The 26,379-nt window shown below is 35.4% G+C and overlaps 1 protein-coding gene across 1 annotated transcript; it reads right to left on the bottom strand.

Annotated features, from left to right (window-relative positions):
• Positions 1 to 12,701: 12,701 nt before the first annotated feature.
• On the bottom strand, positions 12,702 to 14,014 carry LOC146905408 (uncharacterized). Its single transcript, XM_085728530.1, has 2 exons — positions 13,921 to 14,014; positions 12,702 to 13,195 (listed from the first exon to the last, which is right to left on the bottom strand). The coding sequence occupies exons 1-2, from the start codon at positions 14,012 to 14,014 to the stop codon at positions 12,702 to 12,704; spliced, it is 588 nt and encodes a 195-aa protein (XP_085584656.1).
• Between the last annotated feature and the right edge of the window lie 12,365 nt (positions 14,015 to 26,379).

Here is a 26,379-nt window from a genome sequence, read left to right as displayed (position 1 = left end):
AGAAGTTCCTCCATGATGCTAACCACTATGTGTGGGATGAGCCTTACTTGTTCAAAATTGGAGCGGACAATCTCTTGCGTAGGTGTGTGGATGATGGCAAAGAAGATCCTATGGCGATGTCACAATTCACCCTATGGAGGTCACTTCAACGGGGAAAGAACCGCCACAAAGGTACTTCAATCCGGGTTCTATTGGCCAACTCTATTCAAAGATGCCAATACACATTGCAAGCATTGTGATGAATACCAAAGAACCGGATCAATGTCAAAGAGAAATGTGATGCCTCTACAACTCATCCTTGAAGTGGAAGTGTTCGATTGTTGGGGTATAGATTTTGTTGGCCCCTTTCCTTCTTCATATTCCAATGAGTACATCTTGGTCGCTGTTGATTATGTTTCAAAGTGGGTGGAAGCCGTAGCATCGCCTAAAGCCGATAGCAAGACGGTAGTGAAGTTCCTAAAGAAGAATATTTTCACCCGATTTGGTACACCAAGAGTTCTTATTAGTGATGGAGGGTCACACTTTTGCAATGCACAACTTGCCAAAGCCCTAGATCATTATGGAGTCAAGCACAAGGTAGCATCACCGTATCATCCGCAAACAAATGGACAAGCCGAAGTTTCCAACCGAGAGGTCAAACGAATACTTGAGAAGACGGTCTCTACATCTCGGAAGGATTGGTCGGCTAAACTTGATGAAGCTTTGTGGGCATATAGGACTGCATACAAGTCTCCTATAGGCCTCACTCCTTTCCAAATAGTCTATGGCAAATCTTGTCACTTACCGGTCGAGCTCGAATATAAAGCATTTTGGGCATTGAAGTTCCTAAACTTTGATCAAGAGAAGGCTGGTGAAAGAAGAAAAGTTCAAATGCATGAGCTTGAAGAATTGAGAAATCAAGCTTATGAATCTTCAAAGCTCTACAAAGAAAGGACCAAGAAGTATCATGATAAGAAGATCATTCTGAGACAATTCATGCCGGGGCAAATGGTGTTACTTTTCAATTCAAGACTAAGACTGTTTCTGGGCAAATTGAAGTCTAAGTGGTCCGGACCTTTCATGGTTAAAGAGGTCAAACCATATGGAGCTGTTGAACTTGAGGATCCAGTCACAAAAGCCAACTGGACGGTGAATGGGCAAAGGCTTAAGCCCTATTTCGGTGGTGAAATTGATCGGAGTATGTCGACGATTTCACTAATCGAACCATGTTTTCTTCAAAATGCGTCGAGCTCATGACGTAAAACAAGCTCTTGCTGGGAGGCACACCCAATTTTGTAAGTATTTTTATGTTTATTGCATATAGTAGTAGTACATAAGCATTGAAAGCAAAAATGAAACAACTTTGAAAAAAACTGATCCTGAAGTCTCACGCCAATAGCGTAATTTTCGCTATTAGCGTGGAAGCTCCAGAAAGCTGCGCTAATAGCGTAAGTTTGGCGTGGGGGAAAAATTTTTGTGGGCCCCAGGGGAGTAACTCCCCTTAACTTCCCATAAGCCATTCTTTTCCCATTCTCACGGTTTCTTTCTCCTTTTCTCACTCTCACACACAAAAACTTATCTCACTCACACACTAACCCTAAAAATCAAACCCCTTTTCTTTTGGTTCAATTGGTTCCAAGCATTCATCTTTGCATCATTCATTCTTGCTTGCATCCAATCACTGCAATAACAGATGGCACCTAAAAACGCTGAAAAAACTACCGGGACCAAACGTCCAAGAGGCAAAGCTGCCTCGACCTCAGCCACACCTGTGAACCCTAACCGATTTCCCACACCTGCCCACTCTGTCAAGTTCAAAAAGATGGCTCAATACAAAACCTGACATGAGAAAACATTTGACATTCACCCAGATGGTGAACACTCAGATCTCCTCCACATGTTCACTGATCGCAAATGGCACAAACTCCTTGGTCCCGCATCTGAAATTAACACTGGCCTAGTCAAGGAGTTCTATTGCAACGCAGTTCCTGATGCCTCACCCACCACCCTTGCTGATGCTTTCTCCTGGACTTCTTATGTCTGAGGGAAGAAAATCCCATTTGATAGGGATTCAATTAATGAATTCCTTGGCAATCCCTTAGACCTTGAGCCCTCACCTGACCCAACTGTCCTGCATTGTGCACGTATGCTAGGAGAAATGCTCAAGGAAACTGGACCTATGAGCAAATTGAGAGGGACATCATGAACAAGGGTAGGTATTTTGTGAAGAATGATAGGGGAGAGATAAGGCATGCACTCACCAAAGAAATGAATGATAAGGCCTGCTTAGTGTTCCAATTTCTTGTCCATAATGCTTTACCTAGAGCCCATACATCCGATGCCCCAAAGGCTGTACTACCTCTCATCTGGTGTATTATGAAGAAAGTGAAAGTTGATATTGCTCGCATCATAGCCAATGAAATCAAAGCTGTGGCGTTGAAGGTTGCCACAAGTGCAAAGAAGGTTGCATTGTTCTACCCGGGACTCATCATGGCCTTGCTTAAGGCCCATGGAGTGGCCATTACTGGACCCTTTGATGAAGACATTGAGGGGACCATTACTGACACTTCTATTCGTACTTGGGAGAAGAGAGAGCAGAGATGCGCCCAAAATCACTTTTCTGATGATGAGGGTGGCCCATCTGAGGGCGCTGGTTCCTTTGATTTTTCAGGTTTGCAGACTTTCATGCTGGAGCAGCAGATGCATAACCAGTATATGAGGGACCAGAACAGCTTCTTAATGGATCAGAATGAGGCAATTTAGAGGAGAAACATGGGCATACACCAGGACCTCTACAATGCTCACATGTATCCGGGAAATGCTGATTACCCGGTTATGACACCTGATTAGTACCAGAGTTATGTTCACTGGCCTGAGGGCAGGCCAGGTCCTTATGTGGGGGTGGCAGATGTTGTAGATGATGAGGCTACACCTGATCCTGATAATGCTGGAGGTGAAGATGATGATGTGGAGGAGGATCTTGAGATGGATGATGCTGATGATGATCAGTGATGTGATCATGGGTTTTTAGTGATGTTTTTATTTTTGCTTTCGAACTCTATGTTTTTATTTTATTGTTTGTTGAAACTTATGTTATTTGGTTGTATTTTGTACTCTTCAAGCACTGTGGTTTTTGGTGCTTGATTTGATACTTTGTTACTTTATATTTGGTTTAATAACTTATCTTGTGGATTTTAACTTATGTTTTGGATGAAATTTTTGTTTAAATCTTGCTTGTGTCTCTCAAAAGAAAATTGCTCATGAACAATAAATTTTAAAGTGCTCCATGGAGCCAATGTTTGAGCAAAAGTAGGTGAGTGATAATGATATTAATTGTGAGAAAGCGCAAAGCCAAGGTATTAGTTTCCCGTTATTCTAGGTTTTTACTAAGAATTTGAAACTTGTACTTTGCACAAAATGTATCTCATTTAATTCTTGTCATAAACATAAATATTTATGAACCACTTAGTACTTAACCTAAATGTGAGGTAACTTCAAACTGTTGTATATATATGCTAGAGACCGATAATCACCGTCTAACTTGTTTTAGTTATGTTAAATTTGATAATTATTTTGAATTGTTTGAAAGCATGGAAAGGATCAAGGCAGTTTTTGAATTGAGAGTAACCTACTTGACCACATAAAGCCTACCTGTGAGAAGAGCGAGTATCTGATACCCCAATCTGAGCCAAATGAATCAAGTCCTCAAACATGAACTGTCAAAATTCATAAGCACAATGCTTGTTGAATTTGCCTGAAATTTTTCAAAAATCCAGTTCATGGTTGAATCTTATAGGACTTTGATATTTTTACTTTGTTGAACCCTTAACCTTTTTGTACTTTGTCCCTTGCCTTAGGATAGGGGAACATTCAATTAGAGTTTTGTTGTATTCAAGTTGGGGAGAAAAAGGAGGCATTATATGTCAAGTTTGTGGTGAAATTGTTAAAATAACCTGACAACATTGAATCAAAGAAAAAGTTGTACATTTGATAAAGAAAAGAAAAGAAAAAGAAGAAAAAGAAAGAAAAAAATCAAACATAGAATAAGTTGTCAAGGTTATTGGTTTGATTGTTAATCACCAAAGGTTGTAATTATTGGTAGGGAAGATATTGGATTTTAAGTTGTATTACAAAGAATGTTCCTCTTTGATAGGCTTTCTGATCAATTGCCCCACATATGACATTTCTTTTGTAGCCCGGCCAAGTTATAACCATTGCAAGACCTTTTGATCTATGCTTTTATGCTTTTTGAGACGATATTTGGATGGACACCTAACTTAAATAGGATGTTAGCATGATTGTTGGATGTGTGTTCATTACCTCACTTATTGTTATCATAGTATTGCATTTACATTTAAAAGAAGTGTGTTAGGTGTGGTTCATAGATAGTTATGTTTATGTTTTGAAGTTTATGATGTATAGTTTGTGCTTAGGACATATTTCGCATTCTTAGTTTGCACCTAGAGTAGCGGAGGACTTCATGCTTGCCAGTGCGATCATATTTGAATCACCATTTGTTTAAATTTTTGTTTTGAATTGTTTGACACCATGTTAAAAACCTTGTCCAAAGCCTTGTTAGTTTCCTTTTCAATTGATTTGTTTGAGGACAAAAAAAAAGCCAAGTTGGGGAGAGTTTGATAAGTGTTTAAAAGTGATATATTTCATATAGGAGTTTAGGCATTTTAGTGACTTGTTTTGCAAGATTCTCCACGGAAAACTCCAAATATTATGCAAATATGTCATTTATGCTTTTGAGCCTTATTCTACCCTTTTTGTGCAGGAAAATACAAGCAAGGAGCAAGAAACATCAAAGTTCAAAGTCCTACGCCATTAGCGTATCCTACGCTGATAGCGTAATGAAGAAATGCCCAAGGTCAGAAAGATACGCCAATGGCGCACCTGGGGCGTGGATCTGGAGCACTCTTGAAGAGTACGCTATTAGCGTATACTAAGCTATTAGCGTACAGGCTCCAGGGAGCTACGCCATTAGCGCGCCTGGGGTGAAGCTGGTCATGAAGAAACACGCTATTAGCGTGGGTTACGCTATTAGCGTAAAAGCTCCAGAAGGATACGCCATTAGCGTAGCTGGAGCGTAGAACCAGGGCAAGGCCAACGTGGCGCAAGCCCATTGGCCAGATTATAGGCCGACATACCACGCTATTAGCGTAATATGCGCTATTAGCGTAGGTACAAAAACACAGGCCCTTTAAATAGCATTTTTACCTCTCTTTTAGGTCATTCACTATTCCATTGATATTTTCATACATTCTAAGAGAGAGGTCAGAGCTATTTCCAAGAGAGAAACACAAAGCAAGGTGTTTAGGAGTAGATTCAACTCAAGATCACTTTGGACACGAAGTATCTTGACATAGAATCTTCATCTTTCCTTCATCCTTTGCATAGTATACATGTCTATGTGTAGCTATCATCTTCTTTGTAGTATTGAGGTAACAAACAAGCTATTATGTAATCTTTTGATCTTTTAATATATAAGGTTCTAGCTTAATGATTCAATATTGTTGTTATTCTTGCTTTTAATGCTTTCAAAGAGATTCAAGATGATTTGGACACAAACTCTTGAATCTAGAACTAGAATAACAATCTATCTTATGTTATATCACTCTTGACAAGTTTGTAAACTTTTGATAATTACTTTTAATCAAGAATTTAATGCTTTCGGATACTTAATCAGGCTGGACACGGTCGATTAAGTTATCCGATCGACTTTGTTATCGTTTAAGGGATTTGGACACGAATGTTTAAACGCTAACTTAGAAATAATGACGTCGCTTTGGACACGAAGGATGTTGTAGAAATGATTGTAATAATATTGATTATAAAGCTAGAGTCTGTTAATCGATCGAGAGATTGCTGCTGTTATGCTTGCTCGTTATCTTATACCGCGAGCGAAATAGTTCGATCTTCTCTCGTTTTTACTTTTATGTCATCTGTGGATATAGTGTTACAAACAAACATTTTATAAAGGATACCTTAATGTGAAAGATTGTGAAAACGCTTATGATTTAACGCAACTCCCTGTGGAAAACGATCCTATATATACTCACGTGTACATAGTTATATGACATGTAGAAACTCTACATCAGGCATGTTATGGTTAAATACTAGAATGTTCTATTTATTTGTATATAAAGGGGAATTTTTAGGAGTTATAGAGTTTGGTAGATTCAGTTTTCTGTTTAGGGTCTGATGCACACTTTCGTGTTTATTTCGATTAACGTAGTTGCGCAATGGCAAGTGTACCCGTCGTTTTCATCAAGTAATAAAGTTAGTAAGTAGGGTATCATATCCACAGGGATTGTCCTTTCGTCCAAACAATTCGTTACTTATTTTTGTAAGTTTGACGGTATAAAAGTTAGTTGTGATTTTTATCTGTTTGCAACAGAGCGAATTTACCTACTTTTGGTTGTAGAAAAGTAAGCAGCAGTTAGGATTCTTCAAATCCTCTTTGTATCTTCATTGTTGGATAATACGTAATTTAAATGTCGCATTTATTTATCTCTTGGTGACTATAGAAGTGATAAGGCTGTTGGGAGTTTCCTAAATAGGTAGGGAACCACCTGACCCAATGGGAATCATCCACTAGGTACCTAATTAGGTCTTTCCCTCCGATGGCGAACTGCACCTGCTGATTGCACGGTGATCCTTATGTGTGGGGTCTTGCTAATTCAAAGATAATTGAAACATAAACTTAAATTGGCTTTCCAGTGTTTCCCAAGACAATGAAGGCCAAGGTTCCCTTAGGTCGGCCCATCTGTGAATCTTAGGACACTTATAGCACACTCTCTCTAAGCTTACTTAGTAGTTCTGCAAACAGGCAGCCCTAATCTACGTCTACCTTACTAAGGGTTTCAAAAATAATGGTCTTGCTAGGTTATAGCTTTATGTCTGACAGCTAGGTGCTTGTTTCCCTAATTACTAACCAGTTAATTCCTAGCTTCGGTGATGCACCACACGACCCAATGAGTATCATCCACTGGGTACCTACGTCTAGGGTCAACAATTCCTATGGTATCTTTTGTTAATTAATAATCACTTACTTCCTAGACAGATAGTTATCAGTAAAGGGATATAACTATCAAGATATAAGCATCTGGTTAGTGATATCAATATTAGGTCCTGTCAGAACCTAAGTACCTAATCTAGGGTTGCACCTCTCACAGAAATAAAGACTATAATCTAATAAAACTCTATATTGGACAAAAGCATAAATAAAATAAATAACGACAAATTAAATTAAATAAATATCCAACAAAAATATATGGAGGTTCATCATATAACTCTAACCTAAAAAGATTTAATTTCACATGATAACTAAAAACAAATTACTAAAGATAAAAACATACCCTAGAAAATCAAGGAGAAGATGGAAACTCTCCCGAAGCTCCAAAGTCGCCTTCCTCTTGAACTGATCCAGTTCTGAATGATAAATTTTGAATGAGGAAGGCTGGTATTTATAGTGAGAGTTTCTACCTAGGTTTGGGCTAAAAGTGCGGGCTTTACCCATTTTGGAAGCAGGAAAAGACAGTTGCGCCCCGACTTTTTACATGCACAGGGCGCATAGCAAATGCACGGGGCGCATAGCTTGCATCCCCATGCATGCCCTGGGCGCATGAAATGTAATTTTCATACCTTAGGCGCATTTCAAATTCCCTAGGCGCATTATGCCTCTCTTTCGGGCCCAATCTCCGATTTTATGTCGTTTTTAGGTCTTCGTCTTCAAATAACTTGTGTCGGTACTTTGGGAACAGAATTCCTCCCACTTGTAAGTCCTCTGAGGCCTTTTTGAATCTTTATTCTTGTCTCTTGAATCTTCACAATTCTTCTGTTGTTCTTGATTTGCCGATTTGCATGATTTCTTCGTGAATTACTTCAAAAACCCCTCTCAAATGACTATGTTTCGGGAAAACTAGAATTATAGACTCAAATATAGAAAACATTACAAAAGTCCTGAAATCATAGGCAATCGTTCTAATAGTGCTCCTTTTTTCTGCTATTTCCTACTAAAATATATTGAAAAAACATGCTAAGAATAACGTAAGATGACCTATCATCAGGGCCATAGTAGGATTTCTCTCTGAGTTGTGTCGGAGCTTTGCTCTAGGAGTAGTTAGAGAAACTCTCTCTTCTACTATTTAACTATTTTCACTCGTTCAATAAAACACCATATTTTCCTTAATTACCATATGTTTCATCTTCTTCCTTGGTTGTGTTACTATTAGTTCGTTGGTAGGATATGTTGGTTCCTATCACTAATTAATCAAATAAGTTTAGTAAATTGTTTCGTTGAATGACAATCTCTGTAAAGACGATGACTTCTCACGGTTTCGTGCACTACCAATTCATCCATCCTTGCCTTTATTTTTCACTTAGATGAATGTCATTGTAAGTGGAGTGAGCCTATGAGGGTCTAATGGTGCTTGTCCAAGAAAGAGCATAGACAATGTTCCTTACATAGTGTTCCGGATAATGATACTAATGAGTCGGAGTTCTCATTTGTGGACTGCACGGAGTGTTGTATAGTGAGAAATTTGTGTGTATGTGAGGTGAAGTGATGTGAGACAGTGAATATATAGATTGTGTCCCTATATCTCCAAGAGAGGTAGAGAGTATGAATAACTATATTGTACCATATGTTGAAAGAAGTGTCTTTCTAATTGCTTTTTGTGTACATGTAATATGTAATATGTAAATGTATTAATTCTTACCTGAATATAACATGCATGTTAGTATAGCATTAGCTATAGTAACATGTATCTTAGGTCTTGTATCTTCGATATCGTGCTATGATTATTATATATATCCTTTGTGTTCCTTAATGACTTACATGATATAAATCCTAGAACAATTACAAATGGAGATGATATATGTCCTAAAAGTCTAATACGTCCTAGATTTCTTCACATGCTGACTCTATATATGAATCTCAAGTATAAGCCCATGCATTTGTACATGTCTTATTCGGACTAGTATAGTCAGAACATAATGTTTCCCCATGTCCAGGCATTCAACCAATCCTATCCATGACTATATCATATACGTGCATAATAATTATTCTTCTTACATATTTCTTGTCTCTCAGAATTTCCGAATATTGGTCTTTTCGTTGTTTGAATGTGTTTGAAAAACAGCTATGCTATATATCCCGACGGGTTTTCCCACGAAATTTTCCCGAATACTGTTTTTCATGTATTCCTTTCATCCATGTAACTTTTTTTTTTATCAACTTTCCTCTATATAGCTACTACTATTAAATAGAGACAGTAAAAAACAGAACACATGCATAGTTGAAATACTTATTTGATACGTGGCTTTACAAGTGTTGAAATATTGAGTAATCTTTGCATGTGATGACAACTGCCATGAAAATAACATAAAATTCAAGTGATACACAAAAGAGTTTAAATTAACAAAATAATGGAAGTCGGTGATTGCATATACAAGTTTAGAGGTCCTCTCAATAAAAGTTTACAACATTCGTGAACTATTCGGAATAGATTTTGTCGGGATGTTAAGCATTTTTCTTTGAAAAAACGCCATTAACATATGTTATTAAAGTTGTATCCCGTAAACTTTAGCGTTCTTCGTCACGATAGTGCTCTTGTAGCCGATACATTGCGAGAAAAGTAGTTCCAAGCCCTAGATCCTCTCGTGTAGTTTATGACTGCAGGTTCAAATAAAATTGTAAAATGTAACATCTGAGCCTCTTTTTGAAAGCAAATAGTTTATGACTGCAGGTTCAAATAAAATTGTAAAATGTAACATCTGAGCCTCTTTTTGAAAGCAAAGTAAATTGTAAAATGTAACATCTGAGCCTCTTTTTGAAAGCAAAAGTAAATAATTTTTTAATTCTGTTTTTTTTTTTGTAGTGGCCGGGGTTTGAACCACAAACCTTGCATATTTTATGCATTGTCCCAATCAACTGAGCTAAGTTGGACTTAATTCCGTTGTATATATCCACTCTAAAACTGGCGCATATAGAAATATATTTCAAAATTTCTTCAAAAAAAGAAATATATTTCAAACTGTTGTTTCTAGTGTCATACACTCACACTAACACACAAAAATATATAGAGAAATCAGATATTGCATTTCTATTTTAATAAAAATCCAAATTCGAATGCATATTTATCTATTTTTGACACACAATATGATTAAAAATAATTGGGTTAATTGAGTAAATATTCCAATAAACATGCAAAATTTCATTTTTTATCCTTTTAAAATTTCCAGTCAAAATTTCTAGTCCCTAAAATGTTAATGGAAAATATTTTATTTTTTTTATGAATGTTAATGAAAAATATTAGAAGGACTAAAAAGTGCGATTTTTTTTTTTGAAATTAAGTTTAATGTCTAATAAAGCAATGATTAAATTGCTAAATGTCAGATGATATGGGTATTCTATTTGACATAATAAAATGCCACAACTCAACATGATACATTCATAATTTTTTTTTTTTAACAGCCAATATAATTGCTAGGAACCAAACTGACAAGGTGGAAGTTTGTCCGAAAAACGCAATTACAACACCCCAGCGCAAGCTACAGGGCGTACCAAAGAGAAAAACAGAAGCACCTTAGCAAACAGCACCATGAAAACATGGTCTGCTTCCCAACCACTACATGGCGCCCCTAAGCTGCCATAACAGAAGAAAAAACCGCAGAAAGTACCAAAACAGCAGTCCTATAACAGCCCTACAACAAACTGCCCCCAAAAAACACCATAAAAACTATTTAAGTAGGCACTCCCGTGGGTTCCAACACCACTCGTAATACAAACACAATAACATTTTTCGCCTACTCATACTCCAATACCAAGATAACACCTTGATATTCTCGAACAATTCCTCTACCTCAACCACACCATTATTGAAGATAATCTCATTCCTATACTTCCAAATAACCCAAATAGACGCAAGCCAAATCAAACATAAACCTCTTCTAATTTTCTTAGAAGTAGCCTCATTAAACCAACATTCAAAATGGACAAAAAGATTATGAGGTATTAAGAAATTAAATTGTAGCTAACTCATCACCCTTTGCCACACCCTCACAACCACCTCACAATGCAAGAAAAGGTGTAACGCCGTTTCCTCCACTCTCCCACAAAACACACAAGTCTTCAAACCATCGCCATTCAACACTATAAGCTAGATTCATCTTTGTCGGAAATCTATCAAGTTGCATTGTCCAAGCGAATGCCAACACCTTTGACAGAGCTTGACATTTCCAAATATTGGCAAACACACGCTCCTCAATGTTATCATATATCAATCAAAAACAACCTCTCGAGTAACTTATAGCACGAACTCACCGAAAAACCTCCATCATCCTTCAACAATGACAAATCCTTCCACCACAACCAAATATTGGCAAACACATGCTCCTCAATGTTATCATCAATCAAAAACAACCTCTCGAGTAACTTATAGCCCGAACTCACCGAAAAACCTCCATCATCCTTCAACAATGACAAATCCTTCCACCACAAAGATGCAAGACGATGACCAACCACACCATTTGATTCCCTCAAAGCACCCACCCCTTCACCATACTTAAGAAGCTTCCACAAAGAGCCATCATCCTTAAGAAGCTTCCATTTCTATTTAGCTCTAAAAGCCTTATATTCATCAACATCACATCTCCCACCCCCAAGCCACCCTTATTCCTTGGTTGGCAAACCCTCCTCCATTTTACCCAACACAATCTCCTAACCCCACCCCCCCCCCCCCCCCCCCCCCCCCCCGACACACACACACAAAGAAAGTTTCTTTCGAGAGCCACCACCATCTTCACAACCTTCACCGGCATTTTTAACAAGGATAGGTAAAAAATTGGAAACGAATTAAACACCGAGTTTAGAAGAATAATACGGCCTCCCAAACTAATATACTTGTTTCCCCATATCGCTTTTCTCGGATTTGCCCCCACCAGGAGACCTACATACACAAATGGGATCAAACCTTGACTACAATTCAAAAAGTTACACGCCATTTCCATAAATGTCTAGTGTTTAAAAATAATTGACCAAAATTTATCTACTGTTTAAAAATAAGGGAAATGTTAAAGAGTGCCCTTAGGGTATTGGTTAAGAGGATAAACTTAGAAATATTGTATTGGAAAATGGTCGGATTTGCCCCCACCAGGAGACCCACATACACAAATGGGATCAAACCTTGACTACAATTCAAAAAGTTACACGCCATTTCCATAAATGTCTAGTGTTTAAAAATAATTGACCAAAATTTATCTACTGTTTAAAAATAAGGGAAATGTTAAAGAGTGCCCTTAGGGCATTGGTTAAGAGGATAAACTTAGAAATATTGTATTGGAAAATGGTGAAAAATGATAGATTTGACTTTTTAAAAGTTAAAAAATTGTTGAATTCAATGCAAACTTACTATTTTTAGTTTCCTTAACTAGTGCCCTATGGGCAATGATTAGCATAACCCTAAAAATAATTGACCAAAATTTATATTAATAATTTCTATTAATTGATTACCAGCAATCAATTATTGATTAATCAAACAATTCTCATCTTTTCTATAAAAATATTAAGAAAATTTGCATAACATTTGTAACAAACCAAAAGAGTTCTCATAAACATAAAACCGAACATTACGTCTCATCCACAAATGATACCCATATTAAAGCAAACTCACACACAAGTTATAAGTTAAAAATATGCAATAATACAAAATTACTTAGGATGCTAAGCAAAACTTCTCTGCAATTTTCTTCATAAAAGAAGATCGTTGAGTAGGTTGGTCATTTCTTTGATTATTATTTTCTGGCCGAATAACTGGCAGTGAAGAACTCCCGGGATCTGACTGATGATGGCTCGAACGCACCGGAGACTGCGAATCAGATGATGGGGAATAACCTGCTTCAAATATGTGTTCAGTAGGAGCATGATAGGAAAAACCATATTGTGGCATGTTGTTCCAATTAGGGTTTGGATGATTGAATTGATAAACATTAGGATCATAAGGATATCCTATAGTATAAAATGGTCCTTGAGGAATGAAATGATGATTGTTATAGCCGTTTCCTTGATTCTCAATGTCAAAACCATAACTACTCCATTCAAGTGTAACATGTTTTTCTGCCTTCCTTAGCTTCGATAACAATTGTTGTGGATCTGCTTTACCTTTCACATAAGCGAATCCAGCGGGTGGATTTATATTGTAAGACAAATCTACAAAATAAAATAATAAAATTATAAGAAAATTTTATTGCTATAGGAATAAAAAAAAAAAAGAAGTATGAATTAAAAGTATTTACATTGTCGGTTTAAGATGTTTTTACATTATGTTTCAAAAAAAAATATATATTTTTACATTAACATCTATAAAAATCTATTATTTTGCTGGATCACGAAACTTTTAGTGAGGAACTGAGGATAATTTGAAATAGTAATATTCAACAGACATATTGTGATCTCTAATTGTTTTTCTGGTGGTGATCAGGGTTTGAATCCCGGACCTTGCTAAACCCACGAGGACTATCTCTAATGGTTTAGACCAAAGAAACAAAGTTCTCTCCAAAATGCCTTCTAAGAAATATATTGAAACTCAATTTACACTATTAATGATAAAAGGTTTACATTTTAGGTTTTCTATTGTTATAGTTGTAGAAACATTTAGAGTTTGTTTGATTTTTTTAGGGGAGCTTATTTGTCATAACTAATTAACTTTGTTAAAAAAATATGTTTATAACTATTTTATTAAATGGTTTGCAATAGAATAAACAAACAATATAGATTCTAACAACATATCAATAAATCGCTAAAACAAAGGTTATTAAAGGACGGTATAAAACAAAGTTAAAAGTAAATTGGTCATCATTATATTAGAATGCATATAACAATCTTGCACTAACTTTTTGAAGTGTAAGGTTAATACTTAATACGAGTATACATACCTTTAAAGCTTTTCAAAACTTTAGTCACGGAATTCGCCCATCCATATGAAGTTTCAATTCGGAGTCTGCACTCCTTCAAAAAGTCATAAAACATAATTCAAATTAAAGTTTGCAAATTCATAAAATAAGAGTGATACATAGTTTGAAATAAATACCAAGTAAATAAGTGGAGTTTTATTTCTTGGCCACATAATTGACACTGGCTTATGTCCTTGTCTTGGAGATCTGAAGAATAAAGAAACAAATAAGACAAGTACATACGAAAAAGAAAGCAGAAAATTCTAACATAGCAACTCCATGATCCTATTTGCTGCAAAATTGGGATTTTATCCAATATTCTACTAATGATTAATCATCTAACTATAAATCATAATAACACACTAGAAGGAGACTCAATGATCATTTTGAAATTGAAACACCCTTATCGTAGAGATCTTCACTAACAAGTGCATAAACGAGTAATCTTGTATAATAATCAAAATTCCGAAATTGCATCTCCACAAACCCTAAAAAATACCGTTATTTTTTGGGGTTTGGGAAGAATAAGAATCAAATCACAAGCAAAATAGAACAAGTAAAATCACAAACCCTAAAAAATAAAAATAAAATAAAACAAGACTATGAAGAAAAATAACCATTCACTAAATATTCATGAAACAGCAAAGTCATAGAAAAATAAGAAGAAACAGATAGATTATGGGGATACCGTGAGTAAGGAAATGGTTGAGTATGAGCTAGTGAGACAAATAGGATTTGTATTTTATAGGAGACAAATATGTTTTCATTAAATCACCATTGATGACGACATTCATCTCAATCATTATCTGGCACCAACATGTTTTCATTAAATTCCCGTAGAAATTTTTGGTTTACTTCCTTTTTTTTTTTCCTGAGATTTTTTAGTTTGTTACTAATCAATATTTTTGGTTTACTTTTTTTTATTTTTTGGAAAAAAAAAAAGTTTGACAAAAATAAAAAATAATAAAAACTCAAATTTGAATGAATTTATTTTTAAAATTCAAAATACATATAAAACTCAATATTTATGAAGAAATTTTAAGAGCCACAAATAATAAAAAATAATAAAAACTCAAATTTGAATGAATTTATTTTTAAAATTCAAAATACATATAAAAATCAATATTTATGAAGAAATTTTAAGAGCCACAAATAAGCAGTTATATATATTTTAGTATTCTCATAGTTTTGGTTAATTTTTTAAAATATCAATAATCATTTAAAAAAAATTAACAAAAACATAATCATTAAGACAATTAATTTTTTGAATTATGATTTTTTTTTTTTTTTGAATTAATTGTGTTGCTTGTGAAAACAAATACTCGTTGACCTGTTGTCTACGTCATGAATCTAAGGAATATGTTTTCAGTGTAAATGTTCAAACAGCTGTCCTTAATTATGAAGATATTAACAGCTGGTAAATCAGTATTTAATTTTCGTTCTCCCCAAGTGAATTAGTATTTAATATTGTATCCTTTTTCGTACAAGTTATAAGAAAAAACAATTAATTTTTAGATTATCTGAATAATTGATGAATTTGGTCTATATTATAGATCAGATACATTAGTTATTCAATTAACTTAAAACTTGATTTTTTTTGTTTAAAATAACGATAAGAGGAAGTATTTGATACCATTTTTTATTAGGGAATTTGATATCATTTTTTGTTTATAAATAACTTAAAACTTGATACCCTTCAACAAGCATGATTTTTTTTATTTTTATTTTTTTTTGTTACAAGGATATGCAAAAAGAAACAAAAGAAAACTAACGCCTAAGGAAAGAAGGTACGCAATGTGTTGGCCCTGAGCAACGGGAGGAGGTTAGCTGAAGGCGTTGCATGAATGACTAAGTCAACATCTAAGGCAGCTCCGAATTTCGCCAACAAGTCTGCACATTGATTTCCCTCTCGATAACTAGCATCATCCCATGGTAAATGGTTGTTAAATCTGTAGTAGGATGTCTCCTTAACGAGGCATACTTGCTTGGACACAAGCCAAATAAATATATTTGGGCACACACACAAAATCAAGAGAGAAATAAGAGAACAAAACTGAATAATGTCAATTAATTTGACTAAATACTTTTTCTTAAATTTTTTCATTTCATGTGAGGGTGCCTAAACAATATCGAACAAGATGTCACGACAACAATGTGAGTTCTATTAATATTTCTAAGAATTCCATTCAACATAGCAGAACCAAGTACATTGGTCATCATTTCATCAGGGAACTAGTTGAAGATAAAGTTGTGATCCTTGATCATAGAGCAACTGAATAACAACTAGAAGATATTTTCACTAAGGTTTTAGATGATGTGTAGTTTAAGAAGTTACGGGGCTCTTTATGTGTTTGTTTGTATGAGAATTTATAGCAATTACAATTGTGGAAGCGTGCAAACGGATATTTCTTCTTACTATATCTAGAGTTGCACGAGAAATAAGGGAAATCATTGTCATTTTAAAAACCATTGAAAATGTAAGTTCTCTTGATGCTTCATCTGTACAGGTTAATGTTCCCACAAGCCCTTTTGATTATGTGGATAGAAATTTTGATGTTACTAAATCTTCAATTATTGCTTCTGTGAATGTTTTGAAACCATCTGAAACTGCTTCTAATTTGCATATTGAACCTAATTTTGAAATCCATGTTGAACCAAATGTTGATGTTACTGTTGAAACATCTGTGAAATATGTTTCTAAGTCTTTTAGTGAGGTTAATCCTAGATCAGAAAGGACCCTAGGAAAATCTAGCTCTGTGAATGATTTTGTTGATGATGTTGTCGATGATAATGTTTATGACTCCCTGACCCTTTCACTTCCCCTGCTGTTGAAACCATTGTTGAGCACACAAATGAAATCTCATATTTTCCATCTGAGATTGATCTTAGACCAGATGTTGGACCATCACATGTCCAAAAAGATTGTGTTGTTGAACCTTATTTTGAAACTTTAATTGAAGTTTTGTGCCTCTTGAAAACCTAAATGAAGTGAATGCAGAGGCTAGTCCAAGTGTGAGTATTAAGGTTGTGAATGTGATGGAAGAAACTGATCATGTTGATCTTCCACTTGGCCAAATAATTGCTCAAAGTGTGGTTGATAGGTTGAACGAGAACTGATCCTATTATGACTGGTTGTTTGTGGATATATGTTTTGCTATGAAGTACTATATGTGTTCATATGGGTTAATGCTTAGATGGGTTATGTTCATATGTGTTACTACTACTGATTGTTTTGCTATGAAGTTTTTGTTCTTTTGTGAAGATTGTTTGTGTGGGGACTATGTTTGTGTGATTTTGGTGTGCATTAATGCGTGTTGAGGAATCTTACTTTGATGGGCTCTCTTGGGTGTCTAAATATGTTGTTGCTAATTTCTGATAAAGTGGTGTTTGAGAAACCTAGGTGTTCTTCTAGACACTATCAAGAAGTCGTGATTGTAAGTACTCCAAAAGGAAAGTCTGATAAGAAGTGGAGTAAGGTGTAGGGTACAGCTATTAAGAAGAAATCTTTGAAGAGGAAGCAGGTTCCTCCTAGTGTTGCTGAGAAAGGTGTCGAAGATGATGTCCTAAACATTATGTCCTTTAGCAGAAGAAAAAATTTGTTGAAAGGTGATCCCTATGAATGTTCCCTCTGCTCCCCTGGATATTGTGTCTTTTCACTCTGAAGCAAATGTTCTAAAGTGGAAGTATGTGTTGTAATGAAGATAATTACTGGTGTTGGTAGGTCCCATTAGAAATTGAATTTTGGTGAGTATATTTTTTTAACTATGAAGCAAGTTGGGACGTATGTTGTGAAGCTTCCAATAGCCTTCCAGGGTGTAATCACTGAGAGTATTCTCAGTCAACACCCTGAGATTGTGAGGCCCAGATGAACTCCAAATCAAAAAGTGAGTGTCTTTGACTTTTGACTAAAGGTTGTTTTTCGGACCACATGTTCCAAACATAGTTATCTATGCTAGTCTATACCATATGTTTCCAAAAACAATGTTTTCTCATGCCCTTGTCATATTGTGCAAACAAGGGGGAGATGTAAGTGTTATGAGTGATGACTATGATGTTTGTTGTGCTGGATATGGTTTGTTCCCTTTGTGAGTGATGACGGTGATATGATATATATATAATGGTAGTATGTCTCCTATGATGTTATGTTTGGTTGTAGCAGCTCTGTGCACTATATTGTTATTATCATGGATGTTGTGTGCTGGATGTTTTATGACTATGTTCCAGCTCTCAGAACTTTTGACAAGAATTTTTTAATCTTTGCTCTAAATATTTGTGCATCTTCGTGCTATTTTATATTTAATATGCTCGTATATCTGTTACTTTTATACTTATTTGCTATGATGTTCTGCTACTTTAGTTAATGCATCTAGATGTTTATCAAATTCTGCTAAAAAGGGGGAGTAGTAGTATGTTTGTTTTTTATGCATGGAGTAATTTAGGGGGAGTAGTATATGCTTATATGCCTTCTCTGAAGATATGTCATTTAAGGGGAGTAATTTTTTATGCTAGCCTGATGATATGCCATGATGATATGTGCTAGTGTTGTGTGTCTTGAAGACCTGCTATATGCCTCTCCTTTTGAGATCTATTTTGTTTTAGGTATGAATGCATGTATGTATGTTTTTCTAGTATGTTGATGTCGTACGTGATGTTCTGGATATCTTATTGTGTGAGAGTTTATTTCTCTCTAATGAAGTATTTTTGTGGCAGTTTATTTCTCCCTAGGTATGATATTTTTGTGGGAGTTTATTTCTCCTTGGGTATTTTATATTTATGGAGTTTATTTCTCCCTGTGTGTTTGAAGTTTTTTGTGAGGCTGAGTATTTCCATATTCCGCTGTAGTGTGCCTCTGATGTTTTTGGTGAAGATTTTTATCTTGTGCGTTATTTTCAAATGAAAATCTCTTTTGAAGTAGCATTGATGGAGTTTTTCTTTCTTTCAAGATGTGTTCTGTGCTATACTGAAAGAAGGTATTTCTGTATCACTTCTGCTTACATTGGTTTATTACTAAAGAGTGTTTTAGCCAAAAAAATTCAAAGGGATAGAGTGTTGGGTTTTTATATTGTGTTGGTTGCATTTTGTTAAAACAAGAAGTTATAGAAAGATGTTGTACTCGATGTTCTGAACATGTAAGTACGTCGTCATGTACAGGTGAAGTACTTTGTCTTGCTTTCTTGGAAGATTATATTTTTGCATGAAATCCTTGAAGATTTTATTGAAGATTTTATTTGCGTGACTTGTGATCCAAGAGGCGTGTGTTTCTAGAAGCTTACTATTGTCGGTTTGTTATGTCGTGCTTTTGAAGTACCTAAACATTTTAGGAAATAATATTTTGCTCCTAGAAGATTGTGAAGACCATATATACATTTTGGACTGCTGATTTGTTTAGTCTGATTGAAGAAAAGCTCATGCTTACTCTAGCTATATATGTTGTGTTGCTTCTGTTAATACATAGTGTCCCAGACATCACGAAGGACATCCGTCCAGCGAGTTCCATAATTTCAGTTTATTTTATTTTCAAAACTTTGATGTCGAGATTCTTGTTATAGAAATAATTTATTTATTAAGATGATTTTTCTAAACTTTGAATTTAATTTTGCTGGAATCGAAGTGTTTTGGATGACAAGAATGTGTCACACCCTTGCATGATTAAATATTATTTGTATTTTTAGTTTTAAAAATAAAAATCGGGATATGGTGTTACAACGCGCATATACAAAAGAGTTATAGTTAAAAGTGGAAAATACTTTGCTTAACTTATCACTTGTCATGGTATACAAAATGAGATGATGATTTGGATGAGTATCTTTTGTAGCATGCCCTCATAGTTACTATGCTCTTAAACTTTAGAGGTAAGATAGCCATATACTTTGATGGTAGAAACAACCTTCAGGGAAAAAATTTGTGAAATTTTTTTTAAAATGAAAGGTTAGGGAATTCATCCAAAACTAACTAGCAGAGTTATGAGTAGTATACAATAAAAACAACGAGTTATGTGATGGAGTGGATAATTAAAAAAAATTACGAAAGCATGAAAACTAACTGGAAATTAAAAATCAATGGGTTGTCTACCTTTCAGAGCTTGTTTAACATATCGAGCATGATGGATAATTCTATGTTGTGCTTGGTATCCCCATACCTTTAAGCTCCTCGTCATCTTTCCATTCTTTGTCTTCTTTAGAATTTGTCCATCCAACTTCCTCAGCCATTTTCTCCCGAAACCGACCCAATCATCAAACCATCAAGAATAATCTTCATCTGAATGATCTACTTTATCTTTTCTCAACTCTCCTTCATCATTTTCTTCCATCAATCTTAGCTCAGACTTATTAACTTTAGTAAACCACATGAATTCATTGCAAATCACGAAACATCTTCCCTTGCAGATGTGTTGCACGGTGAATGGTCTGAAGTAGATAAAATAGTCACAAGGAAGGGGGTTTGAATTGTGACCCTTTAAAAATTAACCTGCAACTTAAAATTAATTCTCAAGTTATTTACTTGGAAAAGTTAAGTTAGTGAAATGACTTCAGAACGTTCTGAAGTTTTTGTGCAGATTATCCAAAAACTGTTTAATTAAATAAATGTGTTTTGTGTGTTTAGTGTATACTGAAATTAAAGAGTAAATGGAAGATAAAGAACACACAAAGATTTATAGTGGTTCACCCAATGTGGGCTAGTCCACTCCTCACAATATTGTGAGAGTTTCCAGTATGATGCTTAAGATAATCTCTCAAACCATGCACCTTATAATCTTTGTTCACCTGAACAGTTACAACACTTGTATTCTCTAAGCCTCAGTAGGCTTGCACCTTCTTGCTAAGTTACCCACTTAGACTTTTACAACTTTTGCTCAAACCAACACTTTAGTACCCCTAAAGCTATATGAGACTCTTTTTACAATTTGAGTAGAGTTTGAATGATTGAAATCAGACAAGAGAAGAAGAATGGAGGGAAGAGTTTATCTTTGAAAAGATAAGAGAAAGAGAAAAGGACTTCTTGGAATCGTTGTGATGATCAATTCGAATGCTAAAGCTTCAAACAATCTATGTTGTTTTCTTGTATGTTTTGCAATGGTGCAAGTAATGATGAGCCTTTCACATCTATTTATAGATTTCTTCGGCTCTTGTAGCCGTTGGAGGGTGACCAATGGTTTGTTCTATGTGTCCTGGGCCCCACCAACTTTTACGTGAAAATCTGGGTGAACATTCTAACCATCAAAATGTTGTTGTGTTCTTCAAGATGAGCATCAGAATGTTGTTGTGTTCTTCATCAGAATGTTGATGTTCATCATTATCTTCATCTGGGATCATCATTTATGAATGTATGATGAGTTTCTGGGTTTATCCAATGCGTGCCTTTTAACTTTTTGGGCTTTATTCATGTGTTGTGACTTTTGCACAAACATCATAATGTTACATGGATAAAGTTTCAGATCTACATTGGATTGTGTGCAGGAGAGAGAGTAGTGGATCTGCAACTTCAGGCTCATGCTTCTATGAGATTTTCTTGATATTGTACAGTACCAAATCTCATACGTGTCCATCTCTGGTTGGTTAGGACAAGATCTTCACTTTTGCTTTGCTTTTTAATTTTTCACCTACTATACTGTTCACAGTATGAAGCATGTGCAGAGCTGAACATTCTGACCAGCAGAATGCTCCATTTGTTTCACTTAGGAAGATTTGTAAGACTTGTATTTGTTGTAATCAATCCTAATAGTGAAAACATAACTGAAGTGTAGTGATTGCAACATCTAGGATAATATTCTTATTGGAATATTCCTAGCACTTCAATTTTCATAGTTTTAAATGAACATTGAATATCCTTTTTGACATTAATCTTGTAAATACCTTTATTGCTTGATTGATTCATGCAAATGTACTTTTCTGGACATTTATTCATGTCACGTGTGACTTGCATATTCTTGATAATGTTCTTGAGTTTCTGGGTTTGTGTAAGAACAACCTTCTGAACCCTGCTTGAACATTCTGATCAACTCAGTGAGCAACGTTCTGAATTAACTTTCTGAACTCAGAGTTAGTTCATAATTGCAAATGTCCTTTGATTTCTTGTATCTTGGTATGATTTAAACCTTGATCATGTCTTAGTAAAACACTCAAGAGCACAAGTTAAATACCAAGCAATTAATCAAAGTTCATTAATTATTTAATCATAAAGGTTTATTATCTTTAAAATAATTTAAGGAATTTGCCGCAACATGGTCCATATCATTCTTTCTTCTTATCTCTAGTAAGAGGATAGAAAATGTTAAGGTCTCGAAGCATTAACTTATCTCCTGTTTCAAATTATGGCATTTCTTCAAATGTTCCTTCAGCCCTAGCCAAGTATTCCCACATGCTTACGTTGTCACCTAGTTCCTCATTTGGCTCCTTTGTTTTGATGAAATTCGGTTTTGGCCTTTTGAATGCAGCAGCTATAGGTGAATACTTTAGCCTTTCCAGTTTGCATGTGGCCTTTGAGGCTTGTCCTCCCTTCTTAACAGCGATGTGGTAGGATAGATAATCCTTTACTATTCAATTCACCTTTGATGTTGATCCATCTCCAAATCCTAACTTTGTCTTGGTTGGTTGCAATTTAAAACCTCCAATATTTTTTTAAGTAGCAAATGGAGTTAGGTTGATCCCAAGTCACATAGAGCATCTCACATGTAAACACCATCAATGGAGACTGGAATATTGAAGCATCCAGGATTTTCTAACTTTTGAGGAAGTTTCTTTTCCAATAAATCACAAAAACTTTTGGTGAATAGTCATTCCTCGGTTGGTTTGAATTTTTACATGAGGAGTCTTTTGAGTAACTTAGTGTGCTCATTTCTTTGATGGGTACTTCGATTTCAAGCTTAACCAAGAGGTCGACCAGCTCCTAAAATTCTCTGTCATCTTTGATATTTTCCTTCTTGCTTTTTCCTCTCTCTTGTTTTGGAAGTGATACCCTTGTGGTCCTCATTACCTTGTTCCACTTCAAGTTCTTGCAGTACTTGTTAATTTAAAATGATGGTTTCCAATAACCTTTTCCGTTGAGGATTTTCTTTTAGTATTTCCAAGACCTCATGTGTGAGTGATGTTTATGTCATGAGATGGTATAAATGTTGATATCTCTGTTGAATTTTTCTTTTCTCAATAGATGGACGACTTTGAAACAAGGACCTAGGTTACTGAATCAGCAACTGAGCTTCCTTTTCTTCCAGATCATCCTCTTCACTCCCTTCTTCACTTCAACCATCATCTTCACTCTCATACTCACTATATGAACTACTTTACTCTTTCACAACATGTTCTTCTTATACTATCACCATCTTGCACATTTCTCCCCTTAGATTGTCAAAGGCAGTACCAGAGAATATGGTTCTAGACATGTTACTATTGGTGTAATTTGTGTCTCTAGGTGGTGGTTAGGACAACGTTATTGCAGGTGACCTATTTTGCGGAGTGAATTAACCAAGTGTTGCATAGATATACATTAATAGTTGTATGGTGCCTAGATCAAATCTATTATTCATGGCAAGCTTGTTTATTCCTTTCATGTGTACATGTGGCCTATCAAGCTTTTAACTCAGTTTGACAGATGGATCAAAAACTTTTTGTGGAGTGGTGACATTTATTATAAGAAGGTTTGCATAGTCTTTTGGAATTCAATTTGACTTCCCTGGGACGCCAGTGATCTAGACCTTAAGTCATCTTGTTATATCAATGAATCTTTAATTTTTCATCTTGGATGGAAACTTCTAACCGAAGATTCTCAATGGGTATATATGTCCAGGCATCATTTTTTTTAAGAATGGCTTCCCTATTCAGCGTCACTTTAACACTTTAATTAGGTCTTGTGTCCAGCCTCATATGGATATGTTGCTTGATAACTCTATTTGGATTGTTGGCACAATTGAGAAAATTCACTTTTGGAAAGATAACTAGTTGGGTGTCCATTTGGCTGAGCTCTTGGCATAATGGGAATATGCCCCAATATCTTATGAATAGACCGGAAATTGCGTGTAAAGTTGCTAAAATTTGCTTTCCCTTAACGCCTTTGCCTGATAAGTTTGTTAGGTTCCATTTCTAGTAATGGTAAGCTTTCTACCAAACATGAGTTTTGCTTCTTTCATCATATGCTTGTTATTGTTTACGGGGGCTGCCTCTATTTGGAAGCCTTGTATCCCGCCTCCCCATTCCTTTATTTGTTGGCGCCTTATGCATGGTAAAATGCCCACATGCAAGAATTTACGCTGGAGAGGCTGCATTGTTGTCTGTCTGTTTACTGTGTAATTCAAGCTTAGAATCTTCTACCCATTTGTTCCTCAGTTGTCCTTTTGCAGTTCAGCTTTGGTTATGGCTAGGTAGCAAACTGATTTGTGTGTTTGATTTATCCACTCCTAAATCGTTGTTTATTGTATCACACTAATTTGTATTTCTTAAGTTAAGGACTTGTTCATTGTTGGTGTTATTCACACCTTACATACCATTTGGATGGCTCACAATATTCTTTGGTTTAGCTAACCTAAGATTTATTTACTTGCTATCTTTTGGTAAATGCTTGCCTTCGGATTCTGTTTTTTTAGATTCCCTGCTTTGTTCTCCTAAGCACATGAGTTATAAGGATATTTTTAAAGTGGTGTGGAAACCGACCACTAGCACATGGATTAAGGTGAATAATTTTTGGGTTGTTTTGCTTCTAATTGGGTGTTCATTTGGTTTTTGAAGCGGAAATTAATGGCTTCCTTTATGCTATTGATTTTTCTGCCCTACATAGTTAGTTTAATCATTGGGTGGAATGGGATTCAACTAGCTCTCTATTGGTTTAAAAAAAAAAAAATTGTCTCTTGTCCCGATTTCGATGCATAACCGCTTGCATAGTTTTCTTTAGTTCGGAGTTCAGTTGATCTCGTCTCATAAATAACAGTAGGGTAATGGTTGTGCAGATAAGCTTGATAACCACGACCATACCATTGATGGTAGCTTCTAGTGGGATGTCATGCCGCCTTTTCTTAGGGAGGATTTTTTTAGAGACCGTTTCTGTTTGCCGAAATTTCGTTTCCCTTAGCTTTTTGCTTTCTCTTTTATTTTTTATTTTTTTAGGTTTTGGCCTGGTCTCCTCTCTTATTCATACCCCCGTCCTCCCTTTTTAAATAATACATACATTAGTACGGAGTGCCTGCCTAAGATAAAGGTCGATCGGAAGTGCCAACCTAGTTGGGATGTCTGAGTTCCCCTTGATGTTTTCCCTCTCTCCTAGCTTATCCCATAATATATTTATTTTTTCAGGGGAAAATATTTATTTATTTTATTGGAGGAAGGGATAAATATTTATATTTCTTATGGCTTACAGTTAATAATGAATGCTTCTTTGTGCAAAAATAATGAATGCTTCTTATAAAAAAAAATAATGAATGCCATAAATATTCTTTTTTACTAAGAAACTTTTATATTTTTCAATGCAAAAAAAACATAATATTAAATTGTCAATAAAACATATTTTTACGAAGACAAATATGCTGACATTGTAAGTCGGGACAATGTGATGGGGGTTCGAACCTCGGTTCCTGCAGCGTGAATTTTCGACAACTATTGTGGTTTCATGTATTATGCCGACATGGTAAGACGGGACACCATAATGGGGGTTCGAACGTCAATTTCCGCAGCGTGGATTTTCGACAAACAAATACTCACCAAAATAAAAAATTTCAGCAAAACATAAAGAAGTAAACCAAAAAATTAGACGGTAATTGAATTGTTGCCAAAATATGATTGAGATGAAATATCGGTGGTCATTAATGGTGATTGAAATTAGCCCTAATTCACTACAAAACACAAATCCTATTTTACTCAGTGACCTTAAGCTGCTCCGCTCACCTGCTACCACAGTATTTGCTACAACGGTATTTGCTACTACCGTATCTCTTTAATCTCTCTGTTTTTTCTTGTTTTCCTATGATTTTGTTGTTTGATGAATTTAGTCCATGATCTTCTTCTTCTTCTTCTTCTTCTTCTAGGTTTTATGTTTTCTATTCGTTATTTTTAGGGTTTGTGAAGATCTGTGATTGTAATTGTTCTATTTTGCTTGATTGTTGAACCTAAGATTACATAACCATTATGTGAAAAACAATAGCTAGCATACCAGCCCCAAGAGATTAATTTGGCATATTCGACAATTTTTGACATCGGCGTGTCTTCTTCTTTGATGATAATTCCATTTTGATGAAACGAAATTGACCAAACCACGTGGAGCCATATAATATGTTGAAATATTCTATTCCTTTTGCCATGGAATAGGCGTCCGAGTCGAGCATTTAACATGGGAAGTGTTAAACGACACTTCCCCACTATAGTCAAATTGGTGTTTGACCATTAGATCTAATGGCGTGTATTCGCTCAATACTCGGCTCTTTTTTTATTCACACTGTCTTCTACCACCATTTTCTCTCAA

The sequence above is a fragment of the Medicago sativa genome, chromosome 7 (assembly GCF_051527215.1).
Source record: "Medicago sativa cultivar Bolivia chromosome 7, Bolivia_mono, whole genome shotgun sequence".
Lineage (NCBI taxonomy): Eukaryota > Viridiplantae > Streptophyta > Magnoliopsida > Fabales > Fabaceae > Medicago > Medicago sativa.
Note: the sequence above shows the minus strand (reverse complement) of the source record. Positions and strands in the feature narration are given on the sequence as shown.

Coding starts and splice junctions, on each gene's coding strand:
- LOC146905408 (XM_085728530.1), bottom strand. CDS start 14,014: ATGTTTTATGACTTTTTGAAGGAGTGCAGACTCCGAATTGAAACTTCA. Junction 13,196..13,920: donor AGTTTTGAAAAGCTTTAAAG/GTATGTATACTC, acceptor TTTATTTTGTAG/ATTTGTCTTACAATATAAAT.